The sequence below is a fragment of the Chionomys nivalis genome, chromosome 10, assembly GCF_950005125.1.
Source record: "Chionomys nivalis chromosome 10, mChiNiv1.1, whole genome shotgun sequence".
NCBI classification, from domain to species: domain Eukaryota; kingdom Metazoa; phylum Chordata; class Mammalia; order Rodentia; family Cricetidae; genus Chionomys; species Chionomys nivalis.
Genome location: NC_080095.1, coordinates 67,445,038 through 67,464,266, shown reverse-complemented (window position 1 = coordinate 67,464,266; position 19,229 = coordinate 67,445,038). Strand labels below are relative to the sequence as shown.

Genomic DNA, 19,229 nt, shown 5'->3' with positions numbered 1-19,229 from the left:
TCTTTACTAAGAGAAATGAGATTTCAAGTCCTTTTTGCCCCTAGTATCATGTCCTACAGCTGAAAATTACACCTTCTTATGCTAATGTTTCCTTTATAAGCCCTGATTTATTTGACTGCAGATATGTTGATAAATGCCCATGGTTAGAGGTTCTTCTGGTTGTTTAGGAAGTAATTCCAAAATTGTCCTATTATGGGTACCCTATAGTACTGATATCTTATTCAGGTTATGTTTTTTTAGTTGGCTCCAAGCACTGTTTATGGGCTTTTCGTATAAAGATAAGAAATACACAAAACACATTAAGTTCAAGCCTATATAAGGGATTGGGGCCTCGTCTTCCAAGTGTCCTTCCCCCCTCCTCCTCCTAACTTCTCTGTTACTTCCATTGCCGTCGGGGTCGGTGGCAGCAGACGCTCTTCTCTTCGGCGGTCCTCCCCTTAGTCTGTAAGCATCCACACACACAACCTCCTCTTCTGTTCTTAGTAACATTCAGATGCAGCAAGGGATGGAGTCAGATTTTAGTCAAGCCTTTTTAAAAGGAGCGAATGACTTTTCTGCTCTTAAACTATTTTAAGTTTACCTTTGAGGAATATGGACAGTGGGGGACACGGAGGAAGGAACAGACAGCTCTTCTGTCGGAATATTGTGACAGATACAGGGACAAATACCTTCTAAACCAATTTGCACTAACAGGCAGTTTTTGTTTACTTTCCCGACAGTGTGTAACTATACTTCTGGATAGTAGCAGTGATGCCATGTTAAGAGTAAAAAGCAACATTGGCTAGCTTCAGACTCTATGGAGCCTGAGGGGAACTCGGATTTTAGATCATCTTCAGACGTTTGCTGATGATAAACTGTTTTCAGTGTAGCAAACAAATCTTCCCCCAAAGAGAAATTCTCCCTCAAATTCCTTTACAAGAACCAATGAATTGGAGCAGATTTGTGTTTTTTCCTCATTCTTTTATCTCCTGGCAGCTCTTGTAACATTTCCGGATAAAATTGGGGTGACCTTGGGAAAGCCACAGTTTCTTCAGAGCTTATTATAAAGGCCATGGTTTCTATCGCTCATTCTCTCTACTTTCTATGCACAGAAGAAAAATACATGGAAAGCTGAACGTACTCCCAAACTTGTGATATTTCTACAAGTCTCGAAAAAGGTTGAATACATTTTAAAGCACTATCATGAAAGCCAGGAGGCAGATAGTTTCTGAAGTTGAGCTGATTGTGAGCTACGGCCCTTGGGACCACCCTAAACCACCAAAATCTTGGCGTCTCGCTCAACTTCCCTAAGAACGGCCAGGATCAAGGGCCTGTGTCTCTGTGCCGTGCCCAAGGAGAAAGGACTCCTCTCGCCTCCGTCTAGCTCTGGCTTCTGGCTGAGAGTGGGACACACACACGGAGACAAGTCCCTGCAGCGGAGCTCGGAGCTCCGGTACATTCTTTCCCCTTTGCATTCCTCAGTGCTCAGAGACCTTGGACCCTACGGCTCGGAGGGATTTCATCGAGGAGCGTTCGGCGCCCGTGCCGTGCCTCGCAACGGCTCACACAACATTCAAGTTCCTTTGCAGGACTCCGAGTTACCGCCAAACACCGGAACGGAGGCCGGGGAGAGGGCAGGGGAGGCTCGGCCACCATGCAAGGCGTGCGGCGGCGCCTAAAGCGTGGAGGATGGGACGGAGGAGGAGCAGTACGCGGAGAAAGGGGAGAGCGGAGGAGAGCCGCTCACGCCAATGGGTAGCAGGGAAAAGGTGAGAAGGAAGGGAGTAGGAGCGGGAACCAATGGATGGCGGAGGCGGAGACGGGGGGAGGGGCGGAAGCCAATGGGGAGCGGGGGCCCGAGCGGGGACGCGGCCCGGCGCGCTCTCTCGCTGGCCCGCGCGCGCGCCCCCTCCCTCCCACCCTCCCTCCGGGCGCGGGGCCTCGCGCCTTCCCGGTTCCCGGGAGACGAGGGCAGGGGCGGGGCCGAAGCGGTAACGCGGTTCGGGAGGCGTCCCGAGGTGAGCGCCGCGGGGCTGGGGGGAGGGGGGGTTGGGGGATTCTGGGACGGGCGCGGGCACGCAGGCGCGCCCCTGTGCTGCCCGCGCCGCCCCCGGCCGGGTGTGTGTCTCCGCGGCCGCGCGCGTGCGCGTGCGTTCTTGCGTTCTGGCGGTGCGCGCCCGGGAGAGATGCTGAGGTAAAGTTCGGGGAGAGAGGGAGAGATCCGTCAGCGCGAGGAGCCCGAGTGGCCGCCATTACTGAGCCCAGCGCGACGGCGGGCGCGGGGGAAGGGGGGAGGGTCGGGGCCGCCACCACCGCCACCGCCGCCGCCGCCGCCGCCGGCGGGAGGGCGGGCGGGTTACCAGGCAGCGCGAGCCGCGGGGCTCGGGCTTTCGGGGCGTGTGTGTCGGCGAGGGCGGGGGGAGCGCGCGGGCAGCGAGAGGCGAGCCGAGAGTGGAGGAGGCGGCGGCGGCGGGAGCGCTCCCCAGGAATGTCGCTGCCGCCGCCACCGCCGGGGCCGCTGCCGTTGAGGAAGCGACGGAGGAGACCGGCGTTGTTAGGTAGGACCTGGAGAGCCGGCTGCGCGGGGCCTGCCGCTCCCCTGCCGCCGGGGACCCTCGCTCGCCCGCCCGCCGCCGCCGCCGGTTGTAACCAGTTCAAGGGGCTGGGGCCGGGCGGCCGGGTCCTCGCAGGCCGGGCGGCGGCGGGGGGGAGCCGGGCGGCTGAAGGGCAGAGAGGCCGGAGAGGGGCCGCTTTCTCCACAGGTGACCGGGCCGGGGTCGGCGGAGGCCTGCTGCTGCTGCTGCTGCTGCTGCTCGCCGAGCTCGCGCCGGCCCCGCCAGGCGTCCGCTCCCCGCGCCCCGCGCCACCTTCACTTGTCCAGGGGCCCGGAGGGGGCGCGGGGAAGGAAGGTGGCGGGGTCGGCTGGCTGGGCGGCTGCGGTTAACGAGTTCCACCTGGGAAGGCGGGGGAGCGCGGGGGGCGCCGAGCCGCGGAAACCCGATCTCGCCCTGCAAACTTAACCGCCTGCCTGCCTGCACCCCGGATCGGCCCTTTCACTTTTTTCCTCCTTATCTGCTCGGCTCCTCCCTAGGTCCTCGACCACATTCCCATCTGCTAAGGCTCGGGCTGGGGGGGAGTGAGAAGTTGCACTGCGCCACCCAAACACAGGACTCCTTCCCCGTCGTTTTGGCCGCTCCTAGGCTGGGGCTTGTGATCCCGAGTTTCTCTTCTAGGGAATAACCTCTAAAAATTTTCCCTCGGTTCCCAGCAAAGAAAAGTATCGGGGTGGGGGCGGGGAGCAGCTCGGGAGCGCGCGTGCACTTATCCACTCAGAAATACACCCGCTCACACCCTCCCTCCCTCTTCAGCATTATTGGAAATGCAAGTGAGTTGCAAACTGTGTGTGGAGCCGAGGCTGAAGGGTGCTGGAAAGTAAGGGCGAACTACTAGGGCGGCTGATAAAATGCCGAGAAAGTTGCAGGGGAGACGCGTACATACTTTTCCCCATATGATGGAAATCCAGTTTGGGCCAGCGCTTAGTAAAAGAGAAGTGAAATATACTAAGTCAAAACCAATATCGTTAGACGAGAGGATTTTTGCAAGCCTTTCTAAACTTAAATTTTACCAGTCTCCTTTTTCTTTTGTGAAGGTGGAAAGCAAGGGCACTTTCCCAGATGTTCAGGTGTGAGGCAGTGGAGTGCCCCTCGGTTGGTCTTTGTGCTTGTTGCCCTTGTGCAGGTGTTGGGGGCGGTCATTGTCCAGTCTACTTAAATCTCTAAAACCCACACCCAGTTTGAACAGGATGTTAGGAGATATTTGCCTGCATCGAGGAGACCCATGGACGAGTTCTCTGAATCTCCATTTAAAACGATTCTTCCGGAAACCATTGCATCCAGATGGAACTGTTCCCGAAAAATATTTTGGTTTCAATACAGACTTCAGTAAAATGAGTTCGGAAATGTTTTACTGTCAATTCCAGTTATGCTGCATGGTTCTCCCTTTCCAGTATTTTTACATACTGGGATTAATATTATAGGGAACCTACAGCTTCCAGAGAAATTTTGCTTTAATTTTAAATCTCTCATTTTGTGCTCTTTTATCTTTTGTAATTGATCCATATTTGTCCAGTCTATAAAAGGTAGAGCAGAGGAAGGAAGTTCTAAGTGTGGGTCACAAAAATCTGTTAAGGCATTAGAGAAGTTTCTATAAATTGTGGATTGAAAGGCTAGAGATCTATGTGCTTTTTAGCTTCAAGAAATTGATCTGATTGATTTAAAGCAGAATCCAATAGTATTGGTAATTAGATAACTATTGATTTGGTTGTCTTCTTTAGGCTACATTCTTTAATCCAGGTTAGCATGCCTTTACCATTCTTTGTATATTCATTATTAAGAGCGTCAGGAGTGGGCTTGGTTACATGTGAATAGAAAAATGCTGCCACGCAATTATGTATATTTAAACTATTTTGGCAGTTAGATATTTTCTTCTTACGCTGTTAGACTTTGAAACCAGGACCTTGAACACAGAGCTACATCTCCAGCCCCTTTGAAAATCAGTTCAGTATCGTAATATCTTAATTTTCTTACATGGTATTTTACCTTGACTGTTTTGGAGACCCATCTTCTTTTTTAGAATGGTAGGTATAACACACACTTTTTTTATGACAATAATTTTCACCTTGAAAGTTAAGGTTTTCTATGAAATGCTGTGTTTCCTTTTTGGGTGATATTGGATATGATTCAACTTAGTCCCCCCCCCCCCCACACACACACACACATACACACAGCTGGGAATTGAACCCAAGCCCTTGAGCATACTAGGCAGTCACTCTTACTCTACCAGTATCCTTAGGAGTTAACTTTTTGTTAATTGAACAAAAGTGTGTTTCATGAATACTATACTAAACTTTTCCAATTGTTTATCTGGATACATAGTTTTTTCTTTGCAAATCAAGAAGGCACTGTGGTTAATTGACTCAAGCATTCTATAGTGTTGGTTCATGTTTGTAATATTCTTTAAGTACAAGAAAGAAATGTGTCTAAAAGAATAGTGAAGACATTTTAATAAAGTCATATGTCATCCATTTGGTAGTTTGTGTAATGAGCAAGGCTTTGTTGGTTTTACCAAACTGGGGGACAATATCAGAGTGTGTTGGGTTGGTGTAGAGCACTTACACAGCGAGTATGTACAGCGCCCTTGGTACCTGCCCTAGAACTGCAAACAAACTAGAGTGAAAGGTCAAAGAATTTTTAAAAATCAGACATAAGAATTTGAAATACGTTCTTTGAGTTTCATACCTTCCCCTGGATGCCTTGCCTCTAACAAGTCTCCCTCCCAAACTAAGGCATTTTCTGTATTTAACCCATGAAAGTTGGTTTACATTAAGTGTTAAAACCTCTGATGTGTTGTTTATTAATTTGATTATTTATATTCAGCACTTAACGTGCCATAGGGATAAAATGATGAGCTAGAGGTTAGGGTAGTTCAGACTTTCGTTAAGAAGTAATAACTGTAAAGGACTAAGTAGAGAAAGTACCCAAGGTATAGAAAAGAGAACAACTCTTTCCCTCATTGTCTGTTTGGGAATTCTTCACAGAAGAAAACATTTTGAGTTCTTTTTACCCTCTCTGTGTACTGGAAGCTGACTTTCCACAAGGCTGTTCAGTAAAATAATAACTTTTATCTTACCCTTAGAACTAGAAGTATTAGGAAAAGTTATATGTAACTTTTATTTCATGGTTAAAACATGGCTAAAATTTGTCACTTAGGTTTTTCTCAAGCTTTTTTTTTTTTTATCATACAGAGTTACTGTCAAACATTAGTTTTTTTTCCTAACTTCAGATTAATCTTGTTAACCTTAGCAATTTTATTGAACCACTGGCACTGTGAGCAATACAAGAAAGTAAGTGTGTTTGGAGTGTAGTCTTAACTCCTATCAGAGCTTAGAGTTTATTTATTTTTAATTTTGAAGTCCCCTCTCCCACCTGTTGATTTGTATATGCACATGTGCATGCAGATGCTCTTGGAGGCCAGAAGAGGGCATCAACTCTCCTGGAACTTGATTACTGGTGAGCTTTGGCCTCTGCAAGAGCAGTACCTGCTTCTTAAGGGCTGAGTCTGTCTCCACCCCAGAACTTACAGTTTTGTGTGAGAGAAAGAATTTGAAACATGGAACAATATAAAAATAGTTAAACGTGAGTCCACTACAGAACAGATGAGTTTGGCAACAGGATAGTACATTACTAATTTAAAATTTGCTATAAAGGGTTGGAGATTGAGCTTAGCAGTAAGAGCACTTGCTGCTCTTCTGGAGGATCCATATTCTAGTCCCAACATCCGTATGGTAGCTAACAGCTATCTGTACCTCCAGTTCCAGGTGAATCTAATGAAATGACCTTTGATGGCCTTAGTGGGCGATTCATACACATCAAATAAGTAAGACTTTAAAAACTACATACAATGTAGTATAAAGAAATTTCTACAAAAGAGATACTATCTGAAAGTAGTATATAGTTAGGATAGTGAGGAGGGGAAAAAATTGAAGTGGTAATGACTAGACCAAAAGAATGCAGGAAAAGCAGGCCAGATTGGCAGGTGAGAAGAGAATAATACAAGGTGAAAGTTTAAGAGCATCATGAGAAAATTAAAATATTGGGAGAAAATGCAAGCACAAGAGTAATAAAGAGGTCATGGAGAAATAAACCATTTATTCTCACTGAATTTGACATCAAATAGCTCTGGGGAAATGGACCACAGTTCTTGGCTTTCAGTTTGGTATAGTTGGTCCATTTTTTTTTCTTGTTGATTATATACCTTACTGACTAAATATTCTTTGCTTGCTATTTCGATGTTTACCTTTTCAAAGCCAAGGTGACACTTCTTTGGCTGTTGACTGTTTAAGGAAATGACTGATGATGTATGGGATTCGTCAGATATTTCTAGGAGTACCCAGATGGTCGTAGAATTTTCTGAACTTTTATGGTCTTGTTAGTCATCTTGCCCTTCCCTCATTTCATTACCAAGTTCCGTGTCTTTGGAGGCGACACCTGAAACTCAGGTGTTATCACCATATGTTGCTGAAACTGATTAGCGTTTCATTGAGAAACATTGACTCATTTACTTCATGTGTCTAGTGCCAGTCAGGAGGTTCTCTGTCTAGCATTGTTCTTTTCAGTTCTGCTGAGATTGTTCAGGTGCTGAAGTATGCAGTATGTATCTATCTTGTGGGCTTTGTATCATCAGATTCAGTCTTGTATTCTACTTTTAGACTCTTCTGTTTCCTTTTACAAGGTCTACCTCCTGTTTGCCCCTTTTAAGGATATATTTTAAGCATATTTTCTATCGTATTTCTCTACTTTCCTGTATGGTTGCTGTGCTCAGTTCACTCTACATTAATCACACATCTGAAATGCTTCTCTTTGAAAATCAAACCCCATCAAATCTTACTATTTAAATCTTTTCTGTTCACAAAAATTCTTCATCTCAGGGTTAGAGAAGTGGCTCAGTAGCTAAGAGTTCTGGCTATTCTTGCAGAGGACCTGGGTTTGATTCCCATCACACATGTAACTGCTTACAGTTGGCCCGGCACCCTCTTTTGGCTTCTTTATGCACTGGGTACACATGTGGTGCATGTGTATACATACAGGCAAAATACTTAAACACGTAAAATACAAATAAAAAATTCATCTAAGATTTTGTAAACTTTGGCCTTTGGGTCAAATCTGGCCTATTTATTTCTCTATAATGCCTTTTCACATTGTGAAATAGCTGTCAAATAATAATAATAATAATAGAGTATATTAAAATTATGTACAATTCTGCATCTGTGTGTGAAGTTTTATTATAATATATCAAGATCATTTTGTTCTCAAATCAAGTAGTAGGACAGACACTAGACAGTATGCAAAACCTATTTAGTGCCTAACCAGTTATGGAAAAATATTCCTCAAACCTTGGTTTATTATAGCTTATAATTGATCTTTCATTTATTTGAATTCATACTGCATTTTCAACTCCTTGATATATATCAGATTGCTTTTATTTCCTTAACTATAATACTATAAAGATGGAGGTTGGTTGTTGCTGGTGGTATGGAGTGTTTTTGTTTTTTTATTTTTAAGACAAAGTTTTATGTATCCCAGGCTGGCCTCCAAGTTACTAGTTAGCCATGGATGACCTTGAATTCCTGATCCTCCTACCTTTGCTTTCGGTGATTGTGTTGTGATTACAGGTACATATCACTGTGCTTGTTTATTAGACTTACTGAGGCAGGCTCTTTTAGTCCAGGCTGTTCTAAAACTTACAATGTAGACAAGACAAGATGTACCTTCTGCTTCAGCTTCCCAAATGATGGAGTTATAGACATTGGGTCACCTTGAACAGCAAGATTCTATATAGTGCGAAAAATGTCTTTTTAACCTCTTGACACCTTTTAGAAAATGTCTTATGTTTTTAAATTTTATACCCCTTCCTGTGATTATTTGGCTTTGCTACTATTCCCATCATCAAGTATTCCCATCTTTTAAGAAAACCATAAAACCTACGACCACTGGAGATGGCTTAGTGTTTATAAAGGTGCTTGTTTTTAAACCTGGCAATCTGGTTTGATCCCCAGGATCCATGTGGAAGGAGAGAACTGACTCTGATCTATACACAACACCAATAGCTTATATGCCCACACACATACACAAGGAATGTAAGTCTAAAACATTGAGGAGCCTTGCTTACAATCATTCACATAATTAAAATCATGGGTCCTCTTCTGTGAGGCATTACAAATACAGAGAGTAAAACAATTCCCTTCTCTCACTTTTAGTGTTTCAAAGAGGGGTGAGCATATTCATAGTACTGACTTTAGTCGGCTTTCTTATAGTGCCTTTGGACCGTCACAGTCTCTGGTATAAGCTTAAGCAGATAGAGGCTAAACATAAGGCAGTACAGATTGTTCTCTGAGATTGACAAAAAAGTGATGGCCTTGCATGCTTTTATTTCTACTATAGAACAAGGAATTAGATTAGTATAAATTTGGAATAACTTCCTTATAAAGGCATGTTATCAGAGAAAGATGTAGATTAAGTAATAAGGTCTGTAGTTACTTTGTTTGGGATTAGTTTACCTGGTTTACAGTTGCTTTCATCAGTGAAACCTCCTTCCCTCCCCAAACAGTAATTGGAAATGTCAGAAGATAGAAATGGATAAAAGTAGAATTACTTGTGTTGAGTAGCGCTTAGGAAACCCATAGTATATGTTTGTGATCGGACTATAGGCCTTAGAAAGATGCTGGACATTTTAGATTAGAATACTATTAGATTTTAGAGGCTTATAGCAGTATATAGATTTCTGTTAATTTTACCAGCAATTGTGACTTCAGGATTTTAAGATGGTTTTAGAGTTATGTATACTGATCCTGGAGATTGGGTAGAAACAGGAAGTTCCATTTGCCGGTTCGTCACTACATACTTGTTGAAAGCTTTGAAAGGTTCTCTTCATTCATTTGCGTTTAGTCTTATCTAAAGACCAGTTCATTGAGTTGACTTCTCCCAGCTACATTACATCTAAAGTTGTGCTTTTGTGGCAGAAATCTTGCTTCAAAGGTAAAATATAATAATACATGAGTGTTTTTTTTTATTAGAGTACTATATTGTTGAATTACTTAGGTATCTTACTTATGCTGAAATGGTGCCAATTTTTGCAACATTTTGCAACATTGTTAAATTTGTCAATAACCAGCAACTTTAACAGAAGTAAATGTATCAAGTTTACACTAATTTTTTAGTATGAACTTTTTTTTCTTAAGTTTTTCTGGACAAGTTTGCCTTAGCTTATAGAACATAGGATGATCTTTGTGTTAGGTCTATCTTTGTGACTGTTTAGTTACATTGGGATATTTAAGATTGAATTATTAAGTAATTATAAAGTTATTTCTGTATAATCAGATCTTAGAAATGTAATTTCTTATAATAAATACTTTTAAAAAGACTTATTTAAAATTAGTTATATTCAGGATTATATTTCTTATTTTTAGATTTTTAAATTTAGCTTTCATTTTATGTGTGTGAGTGCTTTGCCTGCGTGCACAAATGTGCATCATGTGCCTGCAGTGCCTGTGGAGGAAGGAGAGGATGTCGGAACTCCTGCAACTGGAGTGCTGGGTGCTTGTGAGCTGCCATGTGGATACTGGCAGTGGAACCTAGGTCCTCTGCAAGAGCAGCAAGTATTCTTAACTGCTGAGCCATCTCTCTTGCCCCTGTCTCTCTTTTTAAAATTAGCTTTAAATGTTCTAAAACTATATGCTTATTCTGGCCAAGTACATTATTATGCATCATCATTTGTTTCAGATACCTTCATTTTTTTGAAAAGTTTTCATCTATTAAGATCTATGAATCTGTTGTGTGAAGTACTTTTAGACTTGTGGGCTATACTAGTGCAGTGAACGTAGATTTGTGCCTTTTAGGCTCTTTAGTTAAATCTGGAGTGAAATGGGAGAAGGGTAGAGTTAATGACATACAATAATTATGTTCTATAGTAGTTTTGGAAATACTAGTGCAAGTGCAAAAGCAGACATGTGCTAAGCATGTTGTGTGCATCAGTGTGACTGAAGCAGAATGAGAATTTGGGAAAGTGTTATTAGAGTAGCTCAGAGATAGGAGAACACTGTAGAACGCAGAGAATGAGTAGTAAAACGTTAAGGACTTGGCTCTTTCTTTTAGAAGTACTGGAAAGCTCTGAACAGAAGGCTCTGGGTTGTATTTTAGCAAGAACCTGGCTGCTTTGATATTAACAGACCAGAGAAAGGAAGCAGAAATTATGCAAGGAAATGAAAGTAGAATCGTTTACCAAACATGATAATGAATAGAATCTGGGTTATTTTAGTAAAGTTATCAGAAACTGCTAAGTTATATGTGTGTTTTAAAGATAGGACCAGTTAGATAAAACAATATAAATACATAAACATTTTGAAAATTATACTTTTTATTATTAAATGCAACGATTTTATGAAAAAGGACAAAAGTTTATTTAAAGATTGTTTATAGATTTATGTGTCTTAATTGACAGTAATTGTGTATGTGGAATATAGTATGATTGGATCAGGGTAATTGGCATATCTCTACCACCTTTTTTTTTTGGTATTGAGACATTCAGATTGTCTTGTATTGGTTTGCTGTTTGATACTGTTATAAAATGTGGACCAAAACCAACTTGAGGAAAAAAAAAAGGATTTATATGACTTACACATTCCAATCACAGTCGATCATTGACGAAATCAGAGCATTAAATTCAGGAGGGAGCAGAGGCAAGAACCATGGAGGAAAACTTACAGGGTTATTTTCCCTGGCTGGTGCAGTACCTTTCTAATACAGTTCATAATCATTGGTCGTCTAAGTTCCTTAGTTGCGGGTCTTTCTTAGGCATATCAGGCTAGCAACCAAGATTGGCCATCACAAGTTTAACCCCTTGTCAACTTGACACACAAACACATAACTGTGAAACCTTTCTTTTCCTTGCTTTCTGTAGCTAGTTCTAATATTAATATCACTATAAAACACAATCCAGCTTTTAAAAGTCTCAGTCTTTTAATTTTCAACACTTTTTAAAGTCCAGATTTTCATTAAAAGTTCAGAGTCTCTTTAACAGTAGGTTCCTGTAAAATCTAAAATAAATAATGTAGTTTATTTTAAGAGGAAAGAAGAACCTGAGCACAGCTGTAATGAAATAAAACAAAAAAAAGTCCAACAAAAGCTCTATGTCTTCTCATAACATCTGGGATTCATTCACTCAGGTTCTTCTGGGCTGCAAAGGGCTTGGATAACGCCACAACTTGACTCCACCATTTGCAGCCCATGCAACTTGTCTCCTTGTCTCAGACCATGTTCATTTGCACCTGACACCGTCCTTGGTAGTCATCTTGTGGTCCTGGCGTCTCCAATATACTGGAATCTCCACTGCAGTGACCTCTTTTGACTTTCTAGAGGGTCAAACCACAGCTGTTGTCCATGACTCTTTCAGTCCTGGAGTTGCTACAGCTGCTGAGGCTGAACTTTCACCCATAGCCTCTCCTGCCTCTCTTCAGGGACCCTTTGACCTTTCCATATAGTGCCAGGCCTTAGCTGGTCTCTGATATCTTCATGCCTTCAAAACCAGTACCATATGGAAGACTTACGCATTGCCAAGTTCCGCTTTCACCTTGAGATGCAGTTCCTAACCCCACCCCCAACTGTGTGCTGACCCTGAAGAACTACTACACAGATTTCACCTCAGTAGTGCTGGTCTCTTACTGATCATAGCTAATTTTTCAGTACTAGCTAACCAACATTGATTGTCCCAGTAAAGCAAACATTTTACTTAGATAGATTCTTAATTAAAATGTCACGGGAACAGCTGTAGAGTCTTTGAGAGACTCGGACTTCCTCTGAAACTTCAAAGCCGGGTCTTCATCTGCATTTCTATCCACATTCTCATCTCTAAGCTCCAGCAACAGTTCATTAAGCTCTGAGCGCTCAGTGAGTTTTCTAGCCAAAAGCTTCCAAATGAGCTCCAGTCCTCCCCCAAAACAACATGGTCAGGTTCATTACAATACCCCCACTTTCCTGTAATGATTCTGCTCCAGCTTGCTTCTCTGTTACCATGATAAAACACTGACCAAACAAGCTTGATGAAGAAAGGGTTTATCTGATGTACAGGTTACAGTCAATTATTGAGGGAAGTCAGGGCAGGAACTGTGGAGGAAAGAAAGCACAATAGTGGTTATTTCCCCTGGCTTGCTCAGCTGCCTTATACAGTGCATGCCACCTGCCCACAGTAGGTAAGGCTCTCCTGTGTCAATTAAAGTGACCCACAGGTACAGCCACAGCCCAGTCTAACGGAGGCAGTTTCTCTATTGAGGTTCCTTTTTTCCCGAAATGTCAACAGCCAAAATTAGCCATCACACTTCTCTATTAGCTGTTTTAAAATATGTAATTTTTGTCAATTCTGATTATTCTGCTGTGGTGTAGAACATTAGAAGTTATTTCTACTATCCAGCTGTACCTTAATCCCCATAATAAACCATCTTCTTTTCATTTGTCTCTCTCCTCACACTTTACCCACGCTCCAGTTAGTAGTCTTCTAGTCTCTAAAAATATTTTAGGTTAAATTGTGAGTTCTTAAAAACCTATTTTCATTTTTCTAGATTTCTTATATAGCTTTTAATTTGTAAAAAGTTACTTCACAATATTAAACTTTATTTAAAAGAGAATGCAATATATGAGTTTTACCCTAGTAAAATTTTAGAAAACTTAGTTCTAGGAAATGGCCTTATTTTGACAGAGATATATGTATTATTATTAAGTTCTGTAAAGATAATTGACATTCTGGACATAACTTTCTTGATATAAAACCTACGTTTCTAAGATAACCTTGAAGATGAGAGCCTTCACTATATACTATTAAAAACAACACTTATTAAGTATGTAAACACTGATCCAAACCGAGTAATTTCATTTCAGGCTATTACTATTTTTTTTTGTTTTCCTCATTTACTAATTTCATTTAGTAAAAAATAAGTTTACTAAATGTTATGAGACTGAGTAGCTGTGTATGAGTAAAGTTTCAGAAAAAATAAAGAAGCTATATTTGTGACTGACTCAGTAACATTATTTCTGGTCATTTTTTGAAAAAAAAATTCAAATTAGATAACGCATACATAGTTGAAGAGCAGTGTTCTGATCTTAGTTTATTAAAGATTTTTGTTCTTTGCCCTTAAAAAATACCCAAATTACTTTGACTAATTAATGGGGGATAATTTTGATCTGGCTATTAGAATTCATATGATAGTTCACTTTTATTTTCTAGACTTGGCTTTCTCAAACGATTTCTCAAACTAAGATTTCTGTGTTAAACATGCTAGTAATTGAAGAAGACTCTGATGAGAGTTGAGAAAAGGAGAACTATTTGCCTAATATCATTTCCCGTTTCTAGGTGAATTTTTCTAATATAAATTTTCATATTTATGATTCAGAAATCGTCACTGTCAGATTATTTAGGATGTGCTAAAGCTTTAAAATTAAATCTAAATTGATTCAGCCTCAATATAAGAGTTTTATTTATCTTTTAGAGAAGAAGCTTTTCACTGCCCAGTGTTCAATGTTGTGATTACATATATAAAACTCAGATATACACATTTTCAATTAATATTATCATCCTTTAATTTTTTACACCTTCAAAATATCTTATGGTAATGCTCTTTTCTGTGTCTTGCCTTTTCATTTTAAGATGCAGAGTACACGCGTATAAATGTATATATGTGTGTATCTACATATGTGTATATACATATGTCTACATGTATGTATGTGTATATAAATGTGTATGTGTATATACATATATGTCTACATGTGTGTTTGTATATGTGTGTGTGTATATATATACACTCGTGTTTTGGGGTTGCTGTAGGAGAGCAGGAGTGAATGTGCTATTTTGGGGCATCAAAACCAGGGGCCCATAAGTATTAGGCAAGTTGTCTACGTCTAAGCTACATCTCCCAGCCCCAAGTCTGAACTCTCAGTGAGCCATGGTATCCAGAGTTACATTGTACTTGGATAAGCTTATATAAGAGATATTACTAAAAGTATGAGCATTTTGGTAGAGAATAGGTTTTAGTTAAAAGTTTTCTACAGTATTAATTTGTTTACCCTTTTCTTCTGTTCTTTGCTCTGCTGTGTTCTCTCAATTTTGGGAGGAGTGTGAAATCTAATAGGTTTCAACTTATTGAAAACAAAACATAAAACCCTAAAATTCAAAAATCCTGGGGAAATAGGTTTTGAGGAATTCTATTACCTGAAGCTGGTTATTTTATATTTTAAAGTTATGAGGCTGGAGACAGCTGTTGAGGGGAGTTGTGTAGAGCATGCTAGGGTTAGGGCCTTGATTCTATTCCTGATACAGTAAAAAGCAAAATTGAATGCGAGTTGTAAGGCAATTTGAGAAGGCAGTACAGTGTAGTTACTACAGCATGTTATTATGGAAGGAAGGAAAATGAAAGCAGTGGAAAAGATTTGTTATTTCCTCAAATCTAGGATAGTGTAATTAGAAGCAGAACTTATGTTTGGTTAATAGAGGCTTTAAGAAAGTTCATTTTAAAGCTTATAAGCCATTAGATTTATATATTTACTATTTTGTTAGCTTTACCTTAAAATTTGAGGCCATTATATATTTGTAAAAGTAAATTATAAATTGTCTGTGTGGTTTCTTTACACATATGCAGTATCATTACAATTTTTGGTTTACATAATACTTTGCTGTGGACATTTTTACTTTGTACTCACAAAACTTACATAAGATTTTTATTTTTTTTCTCTTTCTAGGAAGATGATCCATATGATCTCCAAGACCTTTCTTTGGCGATGAAGGAGCTACAAAGAACCAAATATAATTCTGAAATTCAGGATCTGTATTGTGAAATGATTTTATTTTCAGAATGAAAAGTATATATGGTTGCCTTTTTGAATGTAGAGACACGAGAAAAGAGTTATGATGGCAAAAAACAAAGAGCCTCGTCCCCCATCCTATACCGTCAGTGTAGTTGGACTCTCGGGGACTGAAAAAGACAAAGGTAACTGTGGAGTTGGAAAATCTTGTCTGTGCAATAGATTTGTACGCTCAAAAGCAGATGAATATTATCCAGAGCATACTTCTGTGCTTAGCACCATTGACTTTGGAGGCCGCGTAGTAAACAATGATCACTTTTTGTACTGGGGTGACATAACACAAAATGGTGAAGATGGAGTAGAATGCAAAATCCATGTCATTGAACAAACAGAGTTCATTGATGACCAGACTTTCTTGCCTCATCGAAGTACAAATTTACAACCATATATAAAACGTGCAGCTGCCTCTAAATTGCAGTCAGCAGAAAAACTAATGTACATTTGCACCGATCAGCTGGGTTTGGAGCAAGACTTTGAACAGAAACAAATGCCTGAAGGGAAGCTCAGTGTAGATGGATTTTTATTGTGTATTGATGTAAGTCAAGGATGTAATAGAAAGTTTGATGATCAACTTAAATTTGTGAATAACCTTTTTGTCCAGCTTTCAAAATCCAAAAAGCCTGTGATAATAGCAGCGACTAAATGTGATGAGTGTGTGGACCATTATCTTAGAGAAGTGCAAGCATTCGCTTCAAATAAAAAGAACCTCCTGGTGGTGGAGACATCAGCACGGTTTAATGTCAACATTGAGACATGTTTCACTGCGTTGGTACAAATGTTGGATAAAACTCGTGGCAAACCTAAAATTATTCCTTATCTGGATGCTTATAAAACACAGAGACAACTTGTTGTCACAGCAACAGATAAGTTTGAAAAACTTGTGCAGACTGTGAGAGATTATCATGCAACTTGGAAAACTGTTAGTAATAAATTAAAAAATCATCCTGATTATGAAGAATATATCAACTTAGAGGGAACAAGAAAGGCCAGAAATACATTCTCAAAGCATATAGAACAACTCAAGCAGGAACATATAAGAAAAAGGAGAGAAGAATATATAAGTACCTTGCCAAGGGCTTTTAATACTCTCTTGCCTGATCTAGAAGAGATTGAGCATTTGAATTGGTTGGAAGCTTTGAAGTTAATGGAAAAGAGAGCTGATTTCCAGTTATGCTTCGTGGTGCTAGAAAAAACACCTTGGGATGAAACTGACCATATAGACAAAATTAATGATAGACGGATCCCATTCGACCTCCTGAAAACTTTAGAAGCAGAAAAGGTCTATCAGAACCATGTACAACATCTGATATCAGAGAAAAGAAGAATAGAAATGAAGGAGAAATTCAAGAAGACTTTAGAAAAAATTCAGTTCATTTCACCTGGGCAACCATGGGAGGAAGTTATGTGTTTTGTTATGGAAGATGAAGCATTCAAATACATCACTGAGGCTGATAGCAAAGAAGTATATGGTAGACATCAGCGAGAGATAGTTGAAAAAGCCAAAGAAGAGTTTCAGGAAATGCTTTTTGAGCATTCGGAACTTTTTTATGATTTAGATCTTAATGCAACACCAAGTTCAGATAAAATGAGTGAAATCCATACAGTTCTAAGTGAAGAACCTAGATATAAAGCTTTACAGAAACTCGCACCTGATAGGGAATCTCTTCTCCTTAAGCATATAGGATTTGTGTATCATCCCACTAAAGAAACCTGCCTCAGTGGCCAATATTGTACAGACATTAAAGTGGAGCACTTACTTGCCAGTAGTCTTCTACAGTTGGATCATGGCCGCCTACGCTTGTATCATGATAGTACCAATATAGACAAAGTTAATCTTTTCATTTTAGGGAAAGATGGTCTTGCCCAGGAACTAGCAAATGAGATAAGGACTCAATCCACTGATGATGAGTATGCCTTAGATGGAAAAATTTATGAACTTGATCTTCGGCCTGTTGATGCCAAATCGCCTTACATTTTGAGTCAGTTATGGACTACAGCCTTTAAACCACATGGGTGCTTCTGTGTATTTAATTCCATTGAGTCACTGAGTTTTATTGGGGAATTTATTGGAAAAATAAGAACTGAAGCGTCTCAGATCAGAAAAGATAAATATATGGCTAATCTTCCATTTACATTAATTCTTGCTAATCAGAGGGACTCCATTAGTAAAAATCTACCAATTCTCAGGCATCAAGGACAGCAGTTGGCCAACAAATTGCAGTGTCCTTTTGTAGATGTACCTACTGGTACGTATCCTCGTAAATTTAATGAATCACAAATAAAGCAAGCTCTAAGAGGAGTATTGGAGTCAGTTAAACACAGTTTAGATGTGGTGAGCCCAGTTCCTATCAATAAGGATGTGTCCGAAGCTGACTTGAGGGTTGTCATGTGTGCCATGTGTGGTGATCCATTTAGTGTGGATCTCATTCTTTCACCCTTCCTGGATTCTCATTCTTGCAGTGCTGCTCAAGCTGGACAGAGTAATTCCTTAATGCTTGACAAAATTATTGGTGAAAAAAGGAGGCGAATACAGATCACAATATTGTCATACCATTCTTCAATTGGAGTAAGAAAAGATGAACTAGTTCATGGGTATATATTAGTTTATTCTGCAAAACGGAAAGCATCAATGGGAATGCTTCGCGCCTTTCTGTCAGAAGTTCAAGATACCATCCCTGTACAACTGGTGGCAGTTACTGACAGTCAAGCAGATTTTTTTGAAAATGAGGCTATCAAGGAGCTAATGACTGAAGGAGAACACATTGCAACGGAAATAACTGCAAAATTTACAGCATTGTATTCTTTATCTCAGTATCATCGGCAAACTGAAGTCTTTACGCTGTTTTTCAGTGATGTTCTAGAGAAAAAAAATATGATAGAAAATTCCTACTTGTCTGATAACACAAGGGAATCCACCCATCAAAGTGAAGATGTTTTTCTCCCATCTCCAAGAGACTGTTTTCCCTATAACAACTACCCTGATTCAGATGATGACACAGAAGCACCACCTCCTTATAGTCCAATTGGGGATGATGTACAATTGCTTCCAACACCCAGTGACCGTTCCAGATACAGGTTAGATTTGGAAGGAAATGAGTATCCTATTCATAGCACCCCAAACTGTCACGATCATGAACGTAACCATAAAGTGCCTCCACCTATTAAACCTAAACCTGTTGTACCTAAAACAAATGTGAAAAAACTGGATCCAAACCTTTTAAAAACAATAGAAGCTGGTATTGGTAAAAATCCAAGAAAACAGACTTCCCGGGTACCTATGGCACATCCTGAAGATATGGATTCTTCAGATAACTATGCGGAACCCATTGACACAATTTTCAAACAGAAGGGCTATTCTGATGAGATTTATGTTGTCCCAGATGATAGTCAGAATCGAATTATTAAAATTAGAAACTCATTTGTAAATAACACTCAAGGAGATGAAGAAAATGGGTTTTCTGATAGAATCTCAAAAGGTCATGGGGAACGTAGGCCTTCAAAATACAAATATAAATCTAAAACTTTGTTTAGTAAAGCCAAGTCATACTATAGAAGAACACACTCAGATGCAAGTGATGATGAGGCTTTCACAACTTCTAAAACTAAAAGAAAAGGAAGACATCGAGGAAGCGAAGAAGATCCACTGCTTTCGCCTGTTGAAACTTGGAAAGGTGGTATTGATAATCCTGCGATCACATCTGACCAGGAGGTAGATGATAAGAAGATGAAGAAGAAAACCCACAAAGTAAAGGAAGATAAAAAGGTAAGTTTAGTTTATAATTAAAGTGC

General features: G+C 40.3%; 1 protein-coding gene across 4 annotated transcripts in view; it reads left to right on the top strand.

Annotated features, from left to right (window-relative positions):
- The first annotated feature begins 1,884 nt into the window (after nt 1–1,884).
- The window catches only part of Arhgap5 (Rho GTPase activating protein 5), a 63,273-nt gene continuing 45,928 nt past the window's right edge, over nt 1,885–19,229 (top strand). Inside the window, exons 1-2 of one of the 4 annotated variants that reach the window (XM_057782232.1) lie at nt 1,885–1,997; nt 15,318–19,203. In XM_057782232.1, the coding sequence (XP_057638215.1) occupies nt 15,484–19,203 (3,720 nt within the window). In that variant the 5' untranslated portion in view covers nt 1,885–1,997; nt 15,318–15,483. Of the gene's footprint in view, nt 1,998–2,099; nt 2,174–2,389; nt 2,538–15,317; nt 19,204–19,229 lie in introns of those variants that run through there. The other 3 variants (XM_057782231.1, XM_057782233.1, XM_057782229.1) reach the window with 3 other exon arrangements.